This window comes from Salmo trutta, unplaced genomic scaffold (genome assembly GCF_901001165.1).
Source record: "Salmo trutta unplaced genomic scaffold, fSalTru1.1, whole genome shotgun sequence".
NCBI classification, from domain to species: domain Eukaryota; kingdom Metazoa; phylum Chordata; class Actinopteri; order Salmoniformes; family Salmonidae; genus Salmo; species Salmo trutta.
The window spans coordinates 8,118,040-8,144,911 of NW_021822911.1; the positions used below are offsets into that span (position 1 = coordinate 8,118,040).

At 41.5% G+C, this 26,872-nt stretch overlaps 1 protein-coding gene across 1 annotated transcript; it reads right to left on the reverse strand.

The window, feature by feature from the left end:
- Positions 1–7,968: 7,968 nt before the first annotated feature.
- On the reverse strand, positions 7,969–9,728 carry LOC115186449 (zinc finger protein 2 homolog; the record flags this gene model as incomplete). The annotated part of the gene is made up of 2 exons (XM_029746076.1): positions 9,719–9,728; positions 7,969–8,579 (listed from the first exon to the last, which is right to left on the reverse strand). Coding segments are annotated over exons 1-2 (621 nt in total), but the record flags the coding sequence as incomplete, so codon positions are not given.
- Positions 9,729–26,872: the final 17,144 nt, after the last annotated feature.

Below are 26,872 nucleotides of genomic sequence, written 5' to 3' on the forward strand. Positions count from 1 at the left end.
ATGTTCAAATCAAATCAAGCTTTATTTATACAGCACATTTCAGACATGGATGCAACACAATGACTTCACAGGAAAAAACGAATAAAAAACTATGAAAATAAACAGAAATATTTACTACAGAACAAACATAAGAGGATAAAAAACTGAAGATCAACAACAGAAAGACTAATGAGCACCCCTAAGGAAAATCCATTGATTTAAAATATTAACAATTGGATGCAATATTCAACCATAACGAGATGGACAAGCCAGCACAGGTGTAACACATTGACTAACGAGGTGACACCAATCAGTGCTTCCTACGTGCTAACGAGCTAGACGGGCTAACGGGCTAGACGTGCTAACGGAGCTAGACGGGCTAACGAGCTAGACGTGCTAACGAGCTAGACGGGCTAACGAGCTAGACGTGCTGACGGGCTAGACGGGCTAACGAGCTAGACGTGCTAACGAGCTAGACGCGCTAACGAGCTAGACGCGCGAACGTGCTAACGAGTTAGACGAGCTAGACGTGCTAACGAGCTAGACGTGCTAACGAGCTAGACGTGCTAACGAGCTAGACGTGCTAACGAGCTAGACGCGCTAACGAGCTAGACGCGCGAACGTGCTAACGAGTTAGACGAGCTAGACGTGCTAACGAGCTAGACGTGCTAACGAGCTAGACGTGCTAACGAGCTAGACGTGCTAAAGTCCAACCTCAAAACATAAATGGAAAAACCAGAGCCTGTAACACCTTCCCCCTTAAGACAACAAATATATCCTATATTTTTTGTTGGACAAGTTTGCTCACCACCAACAGAAAACAACTTCCATTTCACATTATAATCAACTACAATGCTTCACCTTCTACAATATAAACATGGTGTCTACTGGCTGTCAACAATTAAAAACAAGAAAAAACACATTTCTAAATATACATATTTTTCTACAATCTTAATTTTTGAAAAAACTCACTAGCTTCTAGAACTCTCGTCTTCCTAAAACGAACTCTTCTTGTTAGTTGACCAATTTATTATATACAATATATTATACGTCCATGTGTATAGGCTGCAAGAAAGTTGAAATTAAGTTGTTTTCAAGTCTAACGACCTGAAAATACATATTTTCAACTAAAACCGAACTTATATAGAATGTCAGGCCTTGTCTTCTTTTCAATGACCTTTTGCGAGGTGGGATAGCCCCAATGTCAAAACACAGTTTTAACGTGTCCAAATCAATAACCAAAATGCAGAAACAGTTTGTGATATATTGAAAACCCAAACATAAAATGGGCCATACTATTTACACAAACATCTGCCACAATAATCATATTATTTGTATTTTTTAAACAAGCTCCTTATAAACTGCACAAGCACCAAAACTGTTGTTTTGACAAGTAGCAATAAATCACTGATATCGATTAGGGGGGAAATCAGTTGTACGTGCTGTTGAAACTAACACAACAACAAAAAAAACACATGGAAAAGGGAGATATCTTTTACCTCACTGGTTAGAGGAAAACCTGAAGAAGACAGCTAGCTACATTTTGAAGTGTTACATTTTGATTTTGCCAACGTGGTAAGTCTTACACAACACTTTTTGTTAAAACTCATAAATAGTAACTCTTCCATTTCAGAGCCTGGATTTTCCCCCTGAGGATAATATCCATATCATGTTGAAATCAATAGAACAGGGGACAAACGTTTAGGTTCTACATTGTGACATCATTAAAATACTCCTTCTACAATGTTAAAACATTCTACATTGTGACATTATTTCAATGATATCATGAAACAACTCCATCAATTCCTTCATGTATTTTCTGATGTTTAATCAACTTTTTGTGTTAGTCACTTTTTATTAAATCACATAAATAGTAACTCTTCCATTTCAGAGCCTGGATTTTCCCCCTGAGGCTAATATCCATATCATGTTGAAATCAATAGAACAGGGGACAAACGTTTAGGTTCTACATTGTGACATCATTAAAATACTCCTACTACAATGTTAAAACATTCTACATTGTGACATCATTAAAATACTCCTTCTACAATGTTAAACATTCTACATTGTGACATTATGTCATTGATATCATGAAACAACTCCTTCATGTGTTTTCTGATGTTTGATCAGAAATCTTTTATCGGAGAATCTCTTGTCACATTGATCACAGCTATAAGATTTCTCTCCAGTGTGTGTTCTCAGATGTACTATCAGGCTGTTTGGCTGAGTAAAACTCTTCCCACATTGATCACAACTATAAGGTTTCTCTCCTGTGTGTGTTCTCTGGTGTGTCTTCAGACAGCCAGATGTAACAAAACTCTTCCCACATTGAGTACAGCTATATGGCTTCTCTCCTGTGTGTGTTCTCTGGTGCACTATCAGGCTGCTTGACTGAGTGAAACTCTTCCCACACTGATTACAGCTATACAACTTCTCTCCTGTGTGTGTTCTCCGGTGTACTATCAGGCTGCTTGACTGAATAAAACTCTTCCCACATTGATTACAGCTATATGGTTTCTCTCCTGTGTGTATTCTCTGGTGTGATTTCAGGTTGCTTGGCTGAGTAAAACTTTTCCCACATTGATCACAGCCATAAGGTTTCTCTCCAGTGTGAATTCTCTGATGTATTGTAAGGTCTACTGAAGAGGTGAATCTCTTCCCACAGTCAGAGCAGCAGTGCGGTTTCTCTCCAGTGTGTATTCTCAGGTGTACTTTCAGTGAATTTGATCTTAAGTAACTCTTCCCACACTCAAAACAGTGGTGAGGTTTCTTTCCTGTGTGTTCTCGCTGGTGTTTCTTGAGATGTTCTGATCTGGAGAGACTTTTCTCTGCCTCGTCAGCATCATGATGTTGTGGGTCCTCCCCAGAGGACCCACAATAGTCACGTCTCTCTCCTGTGTGAACGACAAAGTCAGAGAGATGGTTAAAGTCCCACAACAGAAGAAATCCATTGTTTATTTGAGTTAAAAGGTGATGCCCAGAGCGTACCCATGAAGTTATACAACAAATGATGTCTGGGAATTTGACACTTGTCTTAAGACAGTCAAGTGAGCAACAGTAGTTATATTTTGTCTTGTTTTCACATATTACAGTTACTGAACCCCTAAGCAGTGTGCCAGACGACTTTTGGTCTCCAATATAGGCCCCTTTCTGTGTTTGCTAGAATTGCGGCACGAGGGCGACGCACACACAATTTGGTTGCAATCTCCAAGCTAATGAGGAAACCAGTAGTTATGGATGTAGTATATCTGGTAATGAGGAAACCACTAGTTATGGATGTAGTATATCTGGTAATGAGGAAACCACTAGTTATGGATGTAGTATATCTGGTAATGAGGAAACCACTAGTTATGGATGTAGTATATCTGGTAATGAGGAAACCACTAGTTATGGATGTAGTATATCTGGTAATGAGGAAACCACTAGTTATGGATGTAGTATATCTGGTAATGAGGAAACCACTAGTTATGGATGTAGTATATCTGGTAATGAGGAAACCACTAGTTATGGATGTAGTATATCTGGTAATGAGGAAACCACTAGTTATGGATGTAGTATATCTGGTAATGAGGAAACCACTAGTTATGGATGTAGTATATCTGCCTGGAGCATGATATCAACATTATAGTTTTAACCATGTTGAGGCTATACAGTGTTGATGTACATTGTTTCTAAACATTGGAGTAAAAAAAGCTTATTTAGGTTTCTGATGGGGTACAACAGTTGAACTAAGCTCATGAGGCATGTGTTATATTCTTCAAGAATCAATGGCTATAAATTAATAATTTAAAGTCCAAATATGGATGTAGCAAATGCAGATTTCAACAACTGCAGAGTTTGTGCCTCTGTTTTTAAGACAGTACTTACTAGTGTTAATCAGGGAACGGTTTCTCAAAACCATCTTATGGCTAAGTTCACCGTTAGAACCATTGGACGCCTTAAGATGTGTTTGGGAAACCGAGCCCAGATATCCAGTTTCCTCCTCTTCCTTTTTCGACGTGACAGTCATCTCCCCCTCCTCCTCTTTCTCAGCCTCCTCTTCTTTTACTGTAACATCCTCCTCCTCTTTCACTCTGAACGCGTCTTCCTCTTCTTTCACTGAAACGTCTTTCTCTTCTTCTTTCACTGTAATAACCTCACCCTCTACTTGTTTTTGTATTGTAACATCTTTCTCTTCCTCCTCCTCTTTCACAAGAGCTTCTTTCTCCGTCCAGCAGAACTCCTCTTTAGCAGGAGGAGAGTAGCTTAGTGAACTCATGGTCGGAGATGTTAGCTAGCTAGCATTAGCGACTAGCCTAGTTCTAAGCTAACTTAGCAAACCAGCTAGCTGACAAACAACGTAAATATATAATTAAATGGGCCAACAAGTACATACAACAGAAGTGTGTTTAATACACAGCGACTAATATACACCAAAACAGTGTAAAGAGCGTGAATGTTGTAGCTATGTTTGCTAGAAAGCTACCGAGGTGTCTGACTAGCTGTTGTTGTTGAAGGAGCGTCCCGTCCACTAGATTATACGTCACACTGGCAGCATCGCCTGAACCTAAAAGACGCACATCGCCATCTGCTGACTGGAGGGCAACGCAGTGGAGGAACCAAACGTTTATTTTTCATTTATTTCAGAAAAGTTTAATATTATATTAAGTCGTTCAAAGAGAAGCATGTGTTAATTGATTCGTGTTTAATGAGTTAGAATTTAAAACAAACTTTACACCCACTACACATTTGCATTGAACCATACTTCTGACATGGATCATTTTGACCCCAGAGGCATATCTTTTATCATAGCCAAAATGTGGCTTATTCAATTCTTCCAGTTTTTCATGACTTTGTCAATCAACTTGTTCTTATTAAATCTAAATCATGGTTTAGTGTTTCTGTATCAAAATGGACTTTCAACAAATTCAAATCCTTTAGAGTAATTTTGACCCCAGCCAAAAGCACCTTTGATAAATAGGACATTTATTTCAAATCAAAATCAAATCACATTTTATTGGTCACGTACACATGTTTAGCAGATATTATTGTGAGTGTAGTGAAATGCTTGTGTTTTTAGCTCTGACAGTGCAGTAATATCTAACAAGTAATATCTAACAATTTCACAACATATATCCAATACACACAAATTTAAGTATTTGAATCTAGGTTTCTCTGTAGACATGATCCATCCCCCCAGAGGGTGGAGGGGCTCTTGTATCAGTGGTTTTGACCAGATAGACACCTGCCGATTTAGTGCCTCCCATGTAGTCTCCTAAGATTGGACTTTTCTATACCAGGTATCACATGAATGTGTTCCTGCCAAGGCAGCAGCTACTCTTCCTGGGGTTTATTAAGGATCCCCATTAGATCCTGTCAAGGCAGCAGCTACTCTTCCTGGGGTTTATTATGGATCCCCATTAGTTCCTGCCAAGGCAGCAGCTACTCATCCTGGGGTTTATTATGGATCCCCATTAGTTCCTGCCAAGACAGCAGCTACTCTTCCTGGGGTTTATGAATTAACATTTATAAATGATGGGTTTTGAATTAACAGGTATAAATGACGGGTTATGAATTAACACATCCCCAGGCATTTCAATACATTCAGGATTTCTTATAGTGAGCATAACATGACAATACATGACATCTAAGTAGCTGAATATGCTTATGGACTAACAGTCTAAAGGACACAACTCATGTTATTCTGGTTAAATAGTGATTATGGACTAGTTGATTATGGACTAACAGTCTAACAGTTTGAAGGACACAACTCGACTAGTTGAGTTTCATATTGGGGGCTAAATGGCTAATGTAATGATGCAGTAACAAATGTATAATCAGTATACATATAAAGTCAGAAGTTTACATACACCTCAGCCAAATACAGTTCAACTCAGTTTTTCACAATTCCTGACATTTAATCCTAGTAAAAATTCCCTGTCTTAGGTCAGTTAGGATCACCACTTTATTTTAAGAATGTGAAATTTCAGAATAATAGTGGAGAAAATGATATATTTCAGCTTTTATTTTTTTCATTACATTCCCAGTGGGTCAGAAGTTTACATACACTCACTTAGTATTTGGTAGCATTGTCTTTTAATTGTTTAACTTGGGTCAAACGTTTCGGGTAGCCTTCCACAAGCTTCCCACAATAATTTAGGTGAATTTTGACCCATTCCTTCTGACAGAGCTGGTGTAACTGAGTCAGGTTTGTAGGCCTCCTTGCTCACACACACTTTTTCAGTTCTGCCCACAAATCTTCCATGGGATTGAGGTCAGGGCTTTGTGATGGCCACTCCAATACCCTGACTTTGTTGTCCTTAAGCGATTTTGCCACAACTTTGGAAATATGCTTGGGGTCATTGTCCATTTGGAAGACCCATTTGTGACCAAGCTTTAACTTCCTGACTGATGTCTTGAGATGTTGCTTCAATATATCCACAGAATTTCCCTTCCACGTGATGCCATCTATTTTGTGAAGTGCACTGTCCCTCCGGCAGCAAAGCACCCACACAAACTTGATGCTGCCACCACATGCTTCACGTTTGGGATGGTGTTCTTTGGCTTGCAAGCCTCCCCCTTTTCCTCCAAACATAACAATGGTCATTATGGCCAAAAAGTTATATTTTTGTTTCATCAGACCAGAGGACATTTCTCCAAAAAGTACGATCTTTGTCCCTATGTGCAGTTGCAAACCGTAGTCTGGCTTTTTCATGGAGGTTTTGGAGCAGTGGCTTCTTCCTTGCTGAGCGGCCTTTCAGGTTCTGTCGATATAGAACTCGTTTTACTGTGGATATAGATACTTTTGTACCCGTTTCCTCCAGCATCTTCACAAGGTCCTTTGCTGTTGTTCTGGGATTGATTTGCACTTTTCGCACCAAAGTACGTTCATCTCTAGGAGACAGAACGTGTCTCCTCCTGAACGGTATGACGGCTGCGTGGTCCCATGGTGTTTATACTTCCGTACTATTGTTTGAACAGATGAACTTGGTACCTTCAGGCGTTAGGAAATTGCTCCCAAGGATGAACCAGACTTGTGGAGGTCTACAATCTTTTTTCTGAGGTCTTGGCTGATTTCTTTTGATTTTCCCATGATGTCAAGCAAAGAGGCACTGAGTTTGAAGGTAGGCCTTGAAATACAGCCACAGGTACACCTCCAATTGACTCAAATGATGTCAATTAGCCTATCAGAAGCTTCTAAAGACATTACATAATTTTCTGGAATTTTCCAAGCTGTTTAAAGGCACAATCAACTTAGTGCACAAAGTAGATGTCCTAACCGACTTGCCAAAAATAGAATTTCTTAAAAAGAAATTAATGGAGTGGTTGAAAAACGAGTTTTAATGACTCCAACCTAAGTGTATGTAAACTTCCGACTTCAACTATAGGTCTAGTGTTGGAGGTCATTCCACACTCTGTGTTCTACTACCCAGGTCTGGTGTTGGAGGTCATTCTACACTCTGTGTTCTACTACCCAGGTCTGGTGTTGGAGATCATTCTACACTCTGTGTTCTACTACCCAGGTCTGGTGTTGGAGGTCATTCTACACTCTGTGTTCTACTACCCAGGTCTGGTGTTGGAGGTCATTCTACACTCTGTGTTCTACTACCCAGGTCTGGTGTTGGAGATCATTCTACACTCTGTGTTCTACTACCCAGGTCTGGTGTTGGAGGTCATTCTACACTCTGTGTTCTACTACCCAGGTCTGGTGTTGGGGATCATTCTACACTCTGTGTTCTACTACCCAGGTCTGGTGTTGGAGGTCATTCTACACTCTGTGTTCTACTACCCAGGTCTGGTGTTGGAGATCATTCTACACTCTGTGTTCTACTACCCAGGTCTGGTGTTGGAGGTCATTCTACACTCTGTTCTACTACCCAGGTCTGGTGTTGGAGATCATTCTACACTCTGTGTTCTACTACCCAGGTCTGGTGTTGGAGGTCATTCTACACTCTGTGGATCTCCTGCATGTATTTTATAATGTTTAATCAGACCATTTGAATGAGAGTATCTCTTGTCACATTGATCACAGCTATAAGGTTTCTCTCCTGTGTGTGTTCTCTGGTGTGATTTCAGGCTGTTTGACTGAGTAAAACTCTTCCCACACTGATTACAGCTATAAGGTTTCTCTCCTGTATGTACTCGCTGGTGTACTACCAGCTGGCTTGATGTAGTAAAACTATCCGCACATACATCACAGCTATATGGCTGATGTCCTGTGTGTGTTCTCTGGTGTGATACCAGGTTGGTTGACAGAGTAAAACCCTTGCCACACTGACCACAGCTATATGGCTGCTCTCCTGTGTGTGTTCTCTGGTGTGATACCAGGCTACTTGACTGAGTAAAACTCTTGCCACACTGATCACAGCTATAAGGCTTCTCTCCTGTGTGTGTTCTCTGGTGTGATACCAGGTGGCTTGACTGAGTAAAACTCTTCCCACATTGATTACAGCTATAAGGTTTCTCTCCTGTGTGTACTCGCTGGTGTTTTTTCAATTCTGATGAAGACTTGAAACGTTTCCCACAGTCAGAGCAGCAGTGAGGTTTCTTTCCTGTGGGTCTCTGGTGTTTCTTGAGGTGTTCTGATCTGGAGAGACTCTTCTCTGACTTGTCAGCTTCATGATGTTGTTGAGGCTCCCCAGAGGATCCTTGATAGTCCCGTCTCTCTCCTGTATGAACGTCAAAGTCAGATAGTCAATGTAGTGACTATTTAAATGTTTTTACAAACTTTGACAAATGTCTTGTTTTAGTTTGATTTTGGTCCACCAGCCACTGTAGCAGGCAGATGATAGAATATACCAGCCACTGTAACAGGCAGATGATAGAATATACCAGCCACTGTAACAGGCAGATGATAGAATATACCAGCCACTGTAGCAGGCAGATGATAGAATATACCAGCCACTGTAGCAGGCAGATGATAGAATATACCAGCCACTGTAGCAGGCAGATGATAGAATATACCAGCCACTGTAGCAGGCAGATGATAGAATATACCAGCCACTGTAACAGGCAGACGATAGAATATACCAGCCACTGTAACAGGCAGATGATAGAATATACCAGCCACTGTAGCAGGCAGATGATAGAATATACCAGCCACTGTAGCAGGCAGATGATAGAATATACCAGCCACTGTAGCAGGCAGATGATAGAATATACCAGCCACTGTAGCAGGCAGACGATAGAATATACCAGCCACTGTAGCAGGCAGACGATAGAATATACCAGCCACTGTAGCAGGCAGACGATAGAATATACCAGCCACTGTAACAGGCAGACGATAGAATATACCAGCCACTGTAGCAGGCAGATGATAGAATATACCAGCCACTGTAGCAGGCAGATGATAGAATATACCAGCCACTGTAGCAGGCAGATGATAGAATATACCAGCCACTGTAGCAGGCAGATGATAGAATATACCAGCCACTGTAGCAGGCAGGTGATAGAATATACCAGCCACTGTAGCAGGCAGATGATAGAATATACCAGCCACTGTAGCAGGCTGATGATAGAATATACCAGCCACTGATTTTTTACCAGCCCAAATATTTTTTTGCCATGACTGATCACACCAAAAATCACAACTACAAGAAAACTAATGAGCAGCTTGGCAATGTTTGTAACACAAGGAATGTAAGTAAGAAGTAATGTGGTATATTGCTCAATGTAATTAAAAAAAATTGTGACAAGAGTCTTTTAACCAATGCGTTAAAATAATTAATTTAGATACAATAGTAATGATGAACAGTTGTACAAGTGAACATGAAGAATCAACAAAGTGCCTCCATAACACATCACAACACACCACACTGTCCTGCCAGATAAACTGCTGATCACTACACACCACACTGTCCTGCCAGATAAACTGCTGATCACTACACACCACACTGTCCTGCCAGATAAACTGTTGATCACTACACACCACACTGTCCTGCCAGATAAACTGCTGATCACTACACACCACACTGTCCTGCCAGATAAACTGCTGATCACTACACACCACACTGTCCTGCCAGATAAACTGCTGATCACTACACACCACACTGTCCTGCCAGATAAACTGCTGATCACTACACACCACACTGTCCTGCCAGATAAACTGCTGATCACTACACACCACACTGTCCTGACAGATAAACTGCTGATCACTACACACCACACTGTCCTGACAGATAAACTGCTGCCTTATTATTATAGTTCAGGGCTCTACGCTGACATGTGTTTCTAAGTTTATATACTGAACAAAAATATAAACGCAACATGGAAAGTGTTGGTCCCATGTTTCATGAGGGATCGTCTGAGGAGGGGAGGGGCTGAGGAGTATTTCTGTCTGTAATGAAGCCCTTTTGTGTGGAAAACCTCATTCTGATTGGCTGGGTCTTGTGCCCCAGTGGGTGGGCCTACGGCAGCAGAACCTGCCCAGTCGTGAAACCCATAGATTAGGGCCTAATGAATATATTTCAATTGACTTCTATGAACTGTAACTCAGTAAAATCTTTGAAGTTGTCGCATGTTGCGTTTATATTTTTTGTTGAGTATAGTTAGGAGCTGGACAATTCCACAGTAACAGAATTACACCAGACTCTGATTTTTCATTTTAAAATGTATGCAAAACAAAAACCATTGCTGCTTTAAAACCACGTTTGTGTACATCAGTTCAACAACTGCAGGAATTGTGCCCCGTTATTAAATAATAGTATTTACTGGTGTTAATCTGACCTTCTGTCTCCTCCTCCTCTTTCACTTCAAAAACTGCATCTTCCTCTTCCTCTTTTACAGTAACATCCTCCTCCTCTTTCACTCTGAACGCGTCTTCCTCTTCGTTGAAGAGGTATTGACGAGCCAACTCCGAATATCCAAAGTTAAAAACTAATTGAAGGCGGTACTTACTGGTGTTACTCAGATCTCCTGTCTCCTCCTCTTCATCTTTCAATGTGACAGTAATCTCTCCTTCCTTCTTCACTCCAAAAACAGCATCATCCTCTTCTTCCTCTTGTTTAACTGAAACGTCTTTCTCTTCTTCTTTCACTGTAACAGCCTCACCCTCTACTTCTTGTTTTACTGAGACATCCTCCTCTTCCTTCTCCTCTTTCACGACAATGTTCAGTCCCAGAGCTTCTTTCTCCGTCCAGCAGACCTCCTCTTCTTTAACAGGAGGGGAGTAGTTTAGGGAGCTCATGTTCGGGGATGTTAGCTAGCTAGCTATCATTAGCGACTAGGCTAATGCTAACTTAACCAGCCAGCTACTATAGCTGACTAATAAAAAATAACGTAATATTAAATTAAATAGGTTAACAAGTAGATACGACAGAAGTGTGTCTAAAACACAGTAGGTAATATAGACCGAAAGCGTATAAACAGCTTAAATCTTTCGGCTATGTTGGCTAGCAAGCTACCGAGGTGGTTGACGAGCTGTTTATGAAGAACCGTCCACTAGATTATACGTCACGCTGCAGCATCGCCTGAAAGACGCACATCGCCGTCTGCTGACTGGAGGGAAACGCAGTTGAGGATCACATTTTATATTCAGACAAAGATTATTTTACATGGATTTAATTAACTTTTTTTTTAACTTTAGTTTACAGCGCATTCGGAAAGTATTCAGACCCCATGACTTTTTCCACATTTTGTCACGTTACAGCATTATTCTAAAATGTATTAAATAGAAAATGTTGCTCATCAATCTACACACAATACCCCATAATGACAAAGCGAAAGCAGATTTTTTGAAATTATCGGAAATTTATTACAAATAAAAAACTAAAATACCTTATTTACATAAGTATTCAGACCCTTTGCTATGAGACATATTACAGACATATTCAATCTCTTCCTATCCCAGTCTACTGTCCCCACATAGTTCAAGATGTCCACCATTGTTCCTGTACCCAATATATATTTATTATTTAACCTTTATTTAACTAGGAAGGTCAGTTAAGAACAAATTATTTATTTACAATGACGGCCTACCCTGGCGACACAGGGCCAATTGTGCACTGCCCTATGGGACTCCCAAGCACGGCCGGATGTGATTCAGCCTGGATTCGAACCAGGGACTGCAGGGATGAATCTTGTACTGAGATGCAGTGCTGTAAATCGTTGCGCCACTCGGGAGCCCAGAAAGGTAACTGAACTAAATGACTATCGCCCCGTAGCACTCACTTCCATCATCATGAAGTGCTTTGAGAGACTAGTCAAGGATCATATCACCTCCACCTTACCTGATACCCTAGACCCACTTCAATTTGCTTACCGCCTCAATAGATCCACAGACGATGCAATCACACTGCCCTATCCCATCTGGACAAGAAGAATACCTATGTAAGAATGCTGTTCATTGACTATAGCTCAGCATTCAACACCATAGTACCCTCCAAGCTCTTCATTAAGCTTGAGGCCCTGGGTCTGAACCCCGCCCTGTGTAACTGGGTCCTGGACTTCCTGACGGGCCACCCCCAGGTGGTGAAGGTAGGAGAAAACACCTCCACTTCACTGATACCCACAAGGAAGGGTACTCAGCCCCTCCTGTACTTCCTGTTCACCATGACTGCATGGCCACGTACGCCTCAATCATCAAGTTTGCAGACGACACAACAGTAATAGGCCTGATTACCAGCAATGATGAGAGCCTACAGGAAGGAAGTGATGGCCCTGGGAGTGTGGTGCCAGGAAAATAATCTCTCGCCAAACGTCAACAAAACAAAGGAGATGATCGTGGACTTCAGGAAATGGCAGAGGGGGCACCCCCCATCCACATCGATGGGACCGCAGTGGAGAAGGTGGAAAACTTCAGGTTCCTCGGCGTACACATCACTGACAAACTGAAATGGTCCACCAAACACAGACAACGTGGTGTAGAAAGCGCAACAGTGACTCTTCAACCTCAAGAGGATGAAGAAATTTGGCTAGGCACCTAAAACCCTCACAAACTTTTAAAGGTGTACAATTGAAAGCATCCTGTCGGGCTGTATCCCCACCTGGTACGGCAACTGCTCCGCCCATAACCGTAAGGCTCTCCCGAGGGTAGTGAGGTCTGCACAACGCATCACCGGGGGGGAAACTACCTGCCCTCCAGGACACCTAAACCACCCCACCCTTCACAGGAAGGCCAAAAAGATCATCAAGGACAACAACCACCCGAGCCACTGCCAGTTCACCCCGCTATCATCCAGAAGGCGAGGTCAGTACAGGTGCATCAAAGTTGGGACCGAGAGACTGAAAAACAGCTTCTGTCTCAAGGCCAACAGACTGTTAAACAGCCATCACTAACATTGAGTGGGTGCTGCCAACATACTGACTCATCTCCAGCCACTTTAATAATAAAAAATTGGATGTGATAAATGTATCACTAGTCACTTTAAACAATGCCACTTTATATAATGTTTACATATCCTACATTACTCATCTCATATGTATATACTGTACTCTATACCATCTACTGCATCTTGCCTATGCTGTTCGGCCATCGCTCATCCATATATGTACGGGGTATCCTGGAATGTTGACCTCATCCCATCAGTAGATGATGCCTGGCTATTCTTTAAAAGTGCCTTCCTCACCATCTTAAATAAGCATGCCCCACTCAAAAAATGTAGAACTAGGAATAGATATAGTCCTTGGTTCACTCCAGACCTGTCTGCCCTTGACCAGCACAAAAACATCCTGTGGCGTTCTGCATTAGCATCGAATAGCCCCCGTGATATGCAACTTTTCAGGGAAGTTAGGAACAAATATACACAGGCAGTTAGAAAAGCTAAGGCTAACTTTTTCAAACAGAAATTTGCATCCTGTAGTACTAACTCAAAAAAGTTCTGGGACACTAAAAAGTCCATGAAGAATAAAAGCAACTTCTCCCAGCTGCCCACTGCTCTGAGGCTAGGAAACACTGTTACCACCGATAAATCCACTATAATTGAGAATTTCAATAAGCATTTCTCTACGGTTTGACACACTGAACTCTACGGCTGCATTTCTCTACGGCTGGCCATGCTTTCCACCTGGCTACCCCTACCCCGGTCAACTGCCCGGCACCCTACACAGCAACCCGCCAAAGCCCCCACCATTTCTCCTTCACCCAAATCCAGATAGCTGATGTTCTGAAAGAGCTGCAAAATCTGGATCCATACAAATCAGCCGGGCTAGACAATCTGGACCCTCTCTTTCTAAAATGATCTGCCGAAATTGTTGCAACCCCTATTACTAGCCTGTTCAACCTCTCTTTCGTATCGTCTGAGATTCCAAAAGATTGGAAAGCTGCCGCGGTCATCCCCCTCTTCAAAGGGGGTGCCACACTAGACCCAAACTCCTACAGACCTATATCTATCCTACCCTGTCTTTCTAAGGTCTTCGAAAGCCAAGTTAACAAAACAGATTACCGACCATTTCGAATCCCACCGTACCTTCTCCGCTATGCAATCTGGTTTCAGAGCTGGTCGTGGGTGCACCTCAGCCACGCTCACGGTCCTAAACGACATCATAACCGCCATCAATAAGAGACAATACTGTGCAGCCGTATTCATCGACCTGGCCAAGGCTTTCGACTCTGTCAATCACCACATTCTTATTGGCAGACTGGACAGCCTTGGTTTCTCAAATGACTGCCTCGCCTGGTTTACCAACTACTTCTCTGATAGAGTTCAGTGTGTCAAATCGGAGGGCCTGTTGTCTGGACCTCTGGCAGTCTCTATGGGTGTGCCACAGGGTTAAATTCTCGGGCCGACTCTCTTCTCTGTATACATCAATGATGTTGCTCCTGCTGCTGGTGATTCTCTGATCCACCTCTACGCAGACGATACCATTCTGTATACTTCTGGCCCCTCTTTGGACACTGTGTTAACTAACCTCCAGATGAGCTTCAATGCCATACAACTCTCCTTCCGTGGCCTCCAACTGCTCTTAAACGCAGGTAAAACTAAATGCATGCTATTCAATCGATCACTGCCCGCGCCTGCTCGCCCGTCCAGCATCACTACTCTGGACGGCTCTGACTTAGAATACGTGGACAACTACAAATACCTGGGTGACTGGTTAGACTGTAAACTCTCCTTCCTGACTCACATTAAGCATCTCCAATCCAAAATTAAATCTAGAATCGGCGTCCTATATCGCAACAAAGCATCCTTCACTCATGCTGCCAAACACACCCTCGTAAAACTGACCATCCTACCGATGCTCGACTTCGGTGATGTCATCTATAAAATAGCCTCCAACACTCTACTCAACAAACTGGATGCAGTCTATCACAGTGCCATCCGTTTGGTCACCAAAGCCCCGTACACTACCCACCATTGCGACCTGTACGCTCTCGTTGGTTGGCCCTCGCTTCATACTCGTCGCCAAACCCACTGGCTACAGGTTATCTACAAATCTCTGCTAGGTAAAGCCCCGCCTTTTCTCAGCTCACTGGTCACCATAGCAGCACCCACTCATAGCACGTGCTCCAGCAGGTATATCTCACTGGTCACCCCCAAAGCCAATTCCTCCTTTGGTCGTCTTTCCTTCCAGTTCTCTGCTGCCATTGACTGGAACGAACTGCAAAAATCTCTGAAGCTGGAGACTCATATCTCCCTCACTAGCTTTAAGCACCAGCTGTCAGAGCAGCTCACAGATCACTGCACCTGTACATAGCCCATCTGTAAACAGCCCATCTATCTACCTTCCTCATCCCCATACTGTGTTTATTTATTTATCTTGCTCCTTTGCACCCCAGTATCTCTCTTTGCACATTCATCTTCTGCACATCTACCATTCCAGTGTTTAATTGCTATATTGTAATTACTTCGCCACCATGGCCTATTTATTGCCTTAACTTACCTCATTTGCACTCACTGTATATAGACTTTTTGTTTTCTTTTGTTCTACTGTATTATTGACTGCATGTTTTGTTTATTCTATGTGTAAGTCTGTGTTGTTGTATGTGTCGAATTGCTATGCTTTATCTTGGCCAGGTCGCAGTTGCAAATGAAAACTTGTTCTCAACTAGCCTACCTGGTTAAATAAAGGTGAAATGTAAAAAAAAAAGTAAAAAATGAAAAACGTCACAAATAGTACGGTTAGGATGAGTATTCTAACACAGCTAATGACTTATCAACAGCTCTAACAATTTGGCCCCCACAGGAAATCTACACTGGCAGTTATAGAAAGACCCATTTACTATATAACCACTGATTCTTGAAGAATATAACTTATTAATGCCTCAAATGTTTCAACTTTATTACCTCACCAGAAACCAAAACATAAGCTTGAAGAACACCACTGTTTGTAAACAAGCACTGTATAGCCTTAATCTTGTTTAAAACAATAATTTTGACCTTATGGATGGCCAGTGCTTGTATTTATTGTGTAGTCAATTCAGGGGGTAGTCCTGAGCTGGACTCAAACCTGGGTCCAGCAACTGTCAAGCCAACACCTTATAACTGTTACGCCAAGATGTCTGAACTTCTTGACGAGGTCCCTAGGTTTTGGGTTATGTTTGCTACAATAGCTTTCTCTATGAATGTGAGAGTGGTTACATTTCTCCAGCCCCCATCCCTCAGCTGTTTACCAAACCAAGTCTCAGGGCTGTTAATTTTTTGCTATTTAAATCCTAGGTTACCCCTATAAAATAGCCACACATCTACCAACCAATCTGCAGTTCATACAATAACAAAGCTGTCATTCCACCACTAGTTTGGTTATAAGATGATGATGAGGCTGGAGAAATGTAACTACTCTCAAATTCATAGACAGATCTACGGATGCAAGGACTGACCATCCATGATATCAGCATAGTTTTAACCATGTTGAGGCTATACAGTGTTGATTTACATTGTTTCTAAACATTGGAGTAAAAAAAGCTTATTTGTGGTTCTGATGGGGTACAACAGTTGAACTAAGCTCATGAGGCATGTGTTATATTCTTCAAGAATCAATGGCTATAAATAAATAATTTAAAGTCTAAATATGGATGTAGCAATTGCATATTTCCCCTTTAACACCACACATCAGTTCAACAACTGCAGAGTTTGTGCCTCTGTATTTAAGACAGTACTTACTAGTGTTAATCAGGGCCCGTTCATCGTTAAAACCATTCGATGCCTTAAGATGGGAATCGAGCTCAGATAACCAGTTTCCTCCTCTTCATCTTCTTTCAATGTGACAGTCATCTCCCCCTCCTCCTCTTTCACCCCAAAAAAGCATCCTCCTCTTTCTCTTCCTCCTCCTCTTTCACTCTGAATGCGTCTTCCTCCGTCTTTCTCTGTAACGTCTTTCTCTTCTTCTTTCACGGTAACAGCTTCACCCTCTACCTGTTTTTGTATTGTAACATCCTTCTCTTCCTCCTCCTCTTTCACAAGAGCCTCTTTCTCCGTCCAGCAGACCTCCTCTTCTTTAGCAGGAGGAGAGTAGCTTAGTGAACTCATGGTCGGAGATGTTAGCTAGCTGGGCTAATGCTAACTTAACCAGCCCGCTAGCTGAATAATAACAACACCACCGTAAATATGAAATTAAATCGGATAACTAACTAGACGACAGAAGTGGGTTTAAAACACAGTGGCTAATATACACTAACGCGTCTAAAGAGCTTTATCGGTTCGGCTATTTTGTCTAGCAAGCTACCGAGGTGGCTGAATAACTGTCACTGCTGTTGAAAGAAGCGTTCCGTCCACTACATTATACGTCACACCATCAGCATTACATTAAAGCCCCACATCGCCATCTATTGACTGGAGTGGGTAACGCAGTTGAGTAAAACTTCTATTTAAAATGTGCAGATAAGTTCAATGTTGGAAGCATGAGTTTTTGGTCCCGGGGATAGAAATGTATAAAGTTGACATTACATCATAAAATCCACCTTTTACATCGTACCTTAGCAATTTATGTTTTAGTAACTATTGTTGTTGGTTTGGTGTCAAATAAGCCTCTCTTTATATGTTATTTGCCGAATCTGTTTTCCATGTGGGTTTTATGCTAAAGCTCCCTATTTCAAGTTGGTAGCTAACTGGAAAATCGAATCAAATCAAAAATCTAATTTTATTGGTCACGTACACATGGTTAGCAGATGTTAATGCGAGTGTAGCGAAATGCTTGTGCTTCTAGTTCTGACAGTGCAGTAATATCTAACAAGTAATCTTACAATTCCCCAACAACTACCTAATACACACAAATCTAAAGGGGTGAATGAGAATATGTACATAGAAGCATATGGATGAGCGATGGCCGAGCGGCAGTGGCGGACTGGCCGTAGGGAGCACCGGGACATTTCCCAGTGGCCTGAGGGTCGTTTTGGCCTGCCGTGAATAGTCAACTTGACTAACGATAATATAGCAAGCAGGAATGAGTTGACGGAGAATCCACGTATCAGGCGCAACTCTCACTCTCTCGCTGCAGTGTCCCCGCGCAAAAATGACATCAGGTCTCTCCACGACGCACATAGCAACCGTCTACCTGCTTCTCTACCGATAACATTTTAGACAAGTCGCACGGCGAAATGGACAGTCAGAAAATGAAAGATGGAGCAGAGAGGGAGAGAATAGAAAAGAGAAAGGCCCTTGCCACAGACGCAGCTAAATGCTGCAAAATAAGCGACATATTCGCCAGTAAGGGACCAGGTCAGTCAAAAACACACACACTGATACACACACTACACCCAGCATGGCTAGCTAAAACACACACACTGATACACTACACCCAGCATGGCTAGCTAAAACACACACTGATACACACACGATACCCAGCATGGCTAGCTAAAACACACACACTGATACACACACACACACACACACGACACCCAGCATGGCTAGCTAAAACACACACACTGATACACACACACGACACCCAGCATGGCTAGCTAAAACACACACACTGATACACACACACACACACACACACACACACACACGACACCCAGCATGGCTAGCTAAAACACACACTGATACACACACACACACACGACACCCAGCATGGCTAGTTAAAACACACACACTGATACACACACACACACACACACACACACACACGACACCCAGCATGGCTAGTTAAAACACACACACTGATACACACACACGACACCCAGCATGGCTAGCTAAAACACACACACTGATACACACACACGACACCCAGCATGACTAGCTAAAACACACACACCGATACACACACGACACTCAGCATGGCTAGCTAAAACACACACACTGATACACACACGACACCCAGCATGGCTAGTTAAAACACACACACCGATACACACACGACACCCAGCATGGCTAGTTAAAACACACACACTGATACACACACACGACACCCAGCATGGCTAGCTAAAACACACACACTGATACACACACACTACACCCAGCATGGCTAGCTAAGTAGCCTAGCTAATAATAGTGACAACGGCCGGTAGACTAAACAGTTTGCACGTCTTACGTCTTCGTGGAGGAATTATATCATAGCAATGAGTGCAACATAGCGATCAGAATATGACATTGAAGGCAATATGTTTCAACTAATAGTAAATCTAGACTATGGACTTGCCAGGACTCGGTCATGACTCGGTCATGACTCATGCCACATGAGCTGGGGAAAGTGCACATACACTGTACAGCGAAACAGGCTACAGTAACGTAACCATAATACATCCATGAACGGAACACAGTAGCCTGTGTGACACAGCACAGGAAATGACAAAGATCATTAACGCCATTAGTACCATCATTACAAGTTACATTAATATAAGGCTCTGGGAAAAATGAACAAACCTGTTCCACTCTGCTGTCCCCTGTTGATTTCCAGTTTTTAAGTATAGTATTTAAGACGAGAACAGTATCATCCAACCATCGGGTAACTTGTTTCATGCGCATCAAAGGTGAGGGTGAATTTCAGATGTTCACTGCTTGTATTGATGAAGGAGTGGAATCGATGAAGTTCCTCTGCTGTCCCCTGGAATAGATGGAACACGTCATCAATGAAGACATTTACAGAGCCTGATGAGGTGCTAGAATGGATTGTTAGGGTTGACAATCACATTCTTCTCTAACAACCCCACATACAGTTTGGCATAATTAGATGCTATTTTTTAACTACAATGACCATAATGCACTGCGTGCCTACTTGTCTTGTCTGTGTTTCTTTTACACCTGCTATCTAAAAGAGACAGAATAATGCACAATGGTCAATGCTATCTGGGATCCTTGGGACATCCCTACCCTAAACCCTGACCTTAACCATTTTAAACGTCAACTTCAACGGGCTAGGGACGTCCCAAGGATGTATCTCTACCTGAAAATACATGATCTAAGTGATTGATAGTTGGTATTCAGCAGTCATAAAGCCTTATTTACTTTAATGAACTACTAAAATAGTGATTTTGTCAGACAGCATAGACAGCAGCTCTACACTTTATTGACTGACTGATCCATTCATCCTTCCATTCCTCCTCAGCCTTCCTCTCCTCTGAAGACCCAGTGAGGGTGGAGCTCAGTCAGAGAGCTGTTGAGGGACTGGTTAGGAAGAACACTTCTACAGCCAGAGAGGTGAGAGGTCACACATGGTTTAGATGGTAAATATTTATGTTCCCTTAGCGGTTCATCACGTCAGCAAAAGGGACTTTGTTCCATCATCTATGTTTATTTACATTAGTGCAAATTGTCCACAGATATTGGTGTAATTTCTCACCCCTTTTGGCTGTATGAAAGTTAATTTCCCCTCAGGCACACATTTGTTCTTTGATATTATGAAGGTCATTTGTGTAAAATGTACTTTTCCCCACTCATTCACCCCATCTTTTTACATTGCTTATGCATATTCAGTGGCCTGACTGCATCCAGAATATGTCCAAGGCCCATCCTGGTAGATCTGAACCTTATGCAGCTTGGAGTGATCATATGACAGAAGTCACATTTAGGTGCCAGGTGTAACTGAGGCCATAGATGCTCCATATCCATTACTTTGAGTGTTTTATATAATATGACTAAATGTGTTTCTGTGTTACAGGGGCAGTCAAGAAATGGAACAGCAAGGCCACAGAACATGACATAAGCAGAGCTGTGGGAGACCACCTCAAGCCCCTGGTAGAACCGGGGGTGGTGTTTACCACTCCACCACGCCTTCAGCAGGCTGGAAAAGTGACACCGTTTTTCTTACTAGGGAATTGATCTGTTTGATCAATTTGTTAGTTTCAGTTTTCAGTAGTTGAATCCTTTGACATATTGTTGATTTCAACAAATGAACTGGGTTGGTTGAAAAGTGATACTAAACTTACATACCATTTGCACTATTTTGACAGTGGAAGATATACTGAATTTATACTTTATTTCATACTAAGATTGACATAAGATAAGTTGATGAAACCAACATATGTGTTCATTGGTTTAGCAAGAGTGTTGATTGGTCAGTCATTGGGTTCATTTGTTTTACAATATGTTCAAATCAAGCTTTATTTATACAGCACATTTCAGACATGGATGCAACGCAATGGCTTCACAGGAAAAAACAAATATTTACCCCAACAAACATAAGATTAACAACTGAATGACTAGTGATCATTCTAAGAAAATTCCATTGATTAAAATATTAACAATTGGATACAATATCCAAACCAAAATATAAGCTTGTTTTACCACATTGTTTGTTGTCATGTTCCCCAGCAAAAAAAAACAGTATAATATAAATATATAATATAATATAATATAAAATCAGAAATATCCCTTAAACAGAAGAGGGAACTAACAAAGAGTCACTGACAACAACCACAACTAAACAGGTGGGGTTTTAGGAGGGGTTCTGATAGACACTATGGGGGTGTCCACTGGAAGTTGACTAGTAACAACAACTGGGACCTAAAAGACACCCACCATGAGAACCACTAAATCTGCCCAAGAAGAGGAAAACAAAAGAAAAACCCACACCAAACTTAAAGACAGGAAGCAAACCAAAAAGGTGGAGCAACTAAAGGTGTTGACTCTCCACATCTATCAAGACAACTGGAGCACTGGGCCAGACACTCTTAAATAGAACCTGGACCAGCTCAGGTGAAACACCTTCCCACTAACGAGATGGACAAGCCAGCACAGGTGTAACACATACTGACTAACGAGGTGACACCAATCAGTGCGTCCTACATGCTAACGAGCTAGACGTGCTAACGAGCTGTACGTGCTAACGAGCTAGACGTGCTAACGAGCTAGACGTGCTAACGAGCTAGACGTGCTAACGGGCTAGACGTGCTAACGGGCTAGACGTGCTAACGAGCTAGACGTGCTAACGAGCTAGACGTGCTAACGGGCTAGACGTGCTAACGGGCTAGACGTGCTAACGAGCGAGACGTGCTAACGAGCGAGACGTGCTAACGAGCGAGACGTGCTAACGAGCTAGACGTGCTAACGAGCTAGTCGTGCTAAAGTCCAACCTCAAAACATAAATGGAAAAACCAAAGCCTGTAACACCTTCCCCCTTAAGACAACAAATATATCCTATATTTTTGTTGGACAAGTTTGTTCACCACCAACAGAAAACAACTTCCATTTCATATTAAAATCAACTAAAATGCTTCACCTCCTGTCAACAATTAAAAACAAGAAAAACACACTTTTTTCAAAATAATAATATACAATTGAAATATTTTTTTCTCCTTTTTCTCTTCTTTCTATAGAATCCTAAATCCCACTAGCTTCTAGAACTCTCGTCTTCCTAAAACTCACTAGCTTCTAGAACTCTCGTCTTCCTAAAACTCACTAGCTTCTAGAACTCTCGTCTTCCTAAAACTCACTAGCTTCTAGAACTCTGGTCCACTTGGAACGAGCCCAAACAAAACTCATCTCCAATACGGAAAAAGTCAAAATAAATTGTGATCAAATGTACACCCCTTGGTTAATATGTATTGGCAATAATTAACTTAATGGTGAGGCATGGAATAATAAAACATGTATATTTTGTCAGGCTGAATGTTTGAAATATGAGGTGATTTGAGACATGCTTCTTCAGTAGTGGAATAAAGACAATTAACGCTCGAATGTTGTCTAGAAATACTGGAGTGATGTAGGATTGTTAATAAAATTGATTACAGACCAAATTATTATACTGCGTCCATGTGTATTTATTTATTTCTATGTCGGGCATAGTCTTAGTTTCAACGACATTTTGCTAGGTGGGATATCCCCAATGTCACAGTTTTAACGTGTCCTAATCAATAGTTCAAATGCAGAAACAGTTTGTGATAAATTGAAAACCTAAACGTAAAATGTACTATATCCAAAAACATCTGCCATAATAATCATATTACTTGTATTTTTTTTTTAAACAAGCACGTTATAAACTGCACAAGCACCAAAAACGCTGTTGTTTTAGCAATAAATCACTGATATCGATTAGGGGGGAAATCAGGTTGTACGTGATGTTGAAACTAATACAACTAAACAAACATGGAAATGGGAGATATATTTTACCTCACTGGTTAGAGGACAACCTGCAGAAGACAGTCAGCTACATTTTGGAGCGATACATTTAAATTTAGGGGGTCGCTAAACAAAGGAACACAACACTTATTTGTCATCACTCATCGATATCATGTTGAAATCATTTGTGTGACAGAAGGGAGATGAGGTTGCACGTCCTGTTAAAACTAACAGCTCAAAAACCACATGGAATCTGGGAATAATGTGTACATCACTGGTTAGAGGACAATTTGTAGAAAACAGCTGGCTACATTTTGAAGTGTTGCATTTTGATTCCAGTGGGTCACCAATGTGGTAAGTGTAACAACTCTTTTTTTGTTAGTAATTTTTTGTTAAATCACATAAATAGTACTCTTTCAATTCAGAGCCTGGATTTTCCCCCTGAGGCTAATATCCATATCATGCTGCAATCAATAGAACAGGGGACAAACGTTCTACATTGTGACATCTTTAAAATACTCCTACTACAATGTTAAAACATTCTACATTGTGACATTAATTCATTGATATCATGAAACAACTCCTTCATGTATTTTCTGATGTTTAATCAGAGATCTTTTATCAGAGTATCTCTTCCCACATTGATCACAGCTATGAGGTTTCTCTCCTGTGTGTGTTCTTTGGTGTCTGGTCCACATGCTAAAGTAAGTAAAACTCTTCCCACATTGAGCACAGCCAAAAGCTTTCTCTCCTGTGTGTGTTCTCTGGTGTGCTGTCAGGCCGCCAGGTGAAGCAAAACTCTTCCCACATTTATCACAGCTACACGGTTTCTTTCCTGTGTGTATTCTCTGGTGTGCTATCAGGGCTATTAAAATAGGAAAACTTCTCCCACATTGATCACAGCTATAAGGTTTCTCTCCTGTGTGTGTTCTCTGGTGTGATATCAGGCTGGTTGACAGAGGAAAACTCTTCCCACAGTCAGAGCAGAAGTAAGGTTTCTCTTTTGTGTGATTTCTCAGGTGTATTTTGAGTTCTGATGAAGATTTAAAAAATGTCCCACAATCAGAGCAGCAGTGAGAATTATCACTTGTGTGAATTCTCCGGTGTAGTTTAATGCCTGTTGAGGTGCATCTTTTCCCACAGTCAAAGCAGCGGTGAGATCTTATCCCTGTGGTTCTCCGCTGGCGTTTCTTGAGGTGTTCTGATGTGGAGAGACTCTTCTCTGCCCTGTCAGCATCATGAGGTTGTTGAGGCTCCCCAGAGGATCCACGATAGTCACGTCTCTCTCCTGTGTGAACAACAAAGTCATACAGATGGTTAAAGGCCCACAACAGCAGAAATCCACTGTAAAAGGTGATGCCAACAGTATAGCCATGATGTTGTACAACAATTGACGTCTGTAATGAATGTAATGATTACTTGACATTTGTCTTAAAATGAGCAAGAATAGTCATATTTTGTCTTGTTTTCACATTAGTAGTAACATCGATGATTGTAGGCTAGAAATAAGTTATTCATGTTGTTGAAACTCTAAGCAGTGTGCCAGACGACTTTTGGTCTCCAATATAGGCCCCTTTCTATGTTTGCTAAAATTGCGGCATGAGGGCAATGCACATGCAATTTGGTTGTAGAAACTCCTCCCCACTAATGAGGACACCGCTAGTTATGGATGTAGTATATCTGGTAATGAGGACACCGCTAGTTATGGATGTAGTATATCTGGTAATGAGGAAACCACTAGTTATGGATGTAGTATATCTGGTAATGAGGAAACCACTAGTTATGGATGTAGTATATCTGGTAATGAGGAAACCACTAGTTATGGATGTAGTATATCTGCCTGGAGCAAAAATGGTGAGCAAAGATTTTAGTTTTTCACAATGTATTCTGAATGTGAATGGGGGAAAACTCAGGGGAGTAACCTCCATTTCCAGGTTGCTGATGAGTGCATTTCACACTACTTTGGATTATAATTGTAAGGCTCGTTTGAATGTCCTGCTTAATATGTTTGTGTTATTGTTGCAAATCAACCGCTTTGTACTTAAAAAAACACTTCAACCAGTAAAATGCTCTTTGGCTTTTCCATCAGCCTAACAATGAGTGTTTGTACACTGCTTGTTTGCCAAATTGGCCCATAACTTCACCTAACAACAAATATAGGAAAATATCTCTGTGTGTTGTACAATAGCCTATCCATCAAGGAACAGTTCTCTACACATTATGACCAAAGTAGGAATGTTGGATCCAACATGGAGCACGGCATAACTGTCTTTACCAGAGTAATGAATGAAGAAGCACTTTGGTTGTTGTTGCATGTCATGATGTTTGTCATGTGACTGTCATTCAGAAAATGATTTCCTGTATCAGCTGATGATAGTTGAACATGTGACTGTAACTAAACAGCTACAGTATTAAGAATTATGTGTAATTATTGAAGAACCACATTAATGACAGTATCCATTTGGGTGTTGTCAATAAAGTTACTATATCTATCTATGTATCTATCTATCTATCTACCTACCTATCTATCTATCTATCTATCTATCTATCTATCTCTATCTATATATATATATATATATATATATTACCTTTATTTAACCAGGTAGGCCAGTTAAGAACAAGTTCTCATTTACAACTGTGACCTGGCCAAGATGAAGCAAAGCGACAAAAACAACAGTTACACGTTGGATAAACAAACGAACAGTCAATAACACAATAGAAAAATCTATATACAGTGTGCAAATGGAGTACGGAGGTAAGGCAATAAATAGGCCATAGTAGCGAAGTAATTACAATGTAGCAAATTAACACTGGAGAGATAGATGTGCAGATGATGATGTACAAGTAGAAATACTGGTGTGCAAAAGAGCAGAAAAAGTAAATAAAAACATGGGGATTGTTGCAATTCGTTCCAGTCATTGGCAGCAGACAACTGGAGGGAAAGACGGCCAAAGGAGGCGTTGGCTTTGGGGATGACCAGTGAGATATACCTCCTGGAGCGCGTGCTATGGGTGGGTGTTGCTATGGTGACCAGTCAGCTGAGTTAAGGCGGAGCTTTACCTAGCAAAGACTTATAGATGACCTGGAGCCAGCGGGTTTGGCGACGAATATGTAGCGAGGGCCAGCCGACAAGAGCATACAGGTCGCAGTGGTGGGTGGTATATGGGGCTTTAGTGACAAAACGGATGGCACTGTGATAGACTGCATCCAGTTTGCTGAGTAGAGTGTTGGAGGCTATTTTGTAAATGACAACGCCGAAGTTAAGGATCGGTAGGATAGTCAGTTTTACGAGGGTATGTTTGGCAGCGTGAGTGAAGGAGGCTTTGTTGCGAAATAGGAAGCCGGTTCTAGATTTAATTTTGGATTGGAGATGCTTAATATTTTAATATTAGTCTGGAAGGAGAGTTTATAGTCTAACCAGACACCTAGGTATTGTAGCTGTCCACATATTCTAAGTCAGAACCGTCCAGAGTAGTGATGCTAGTTGGGCGGGTGTAGGCAGCGATCGTTTGTTAATTGATCGGTTGTTCTTTTCGGCTGATGAG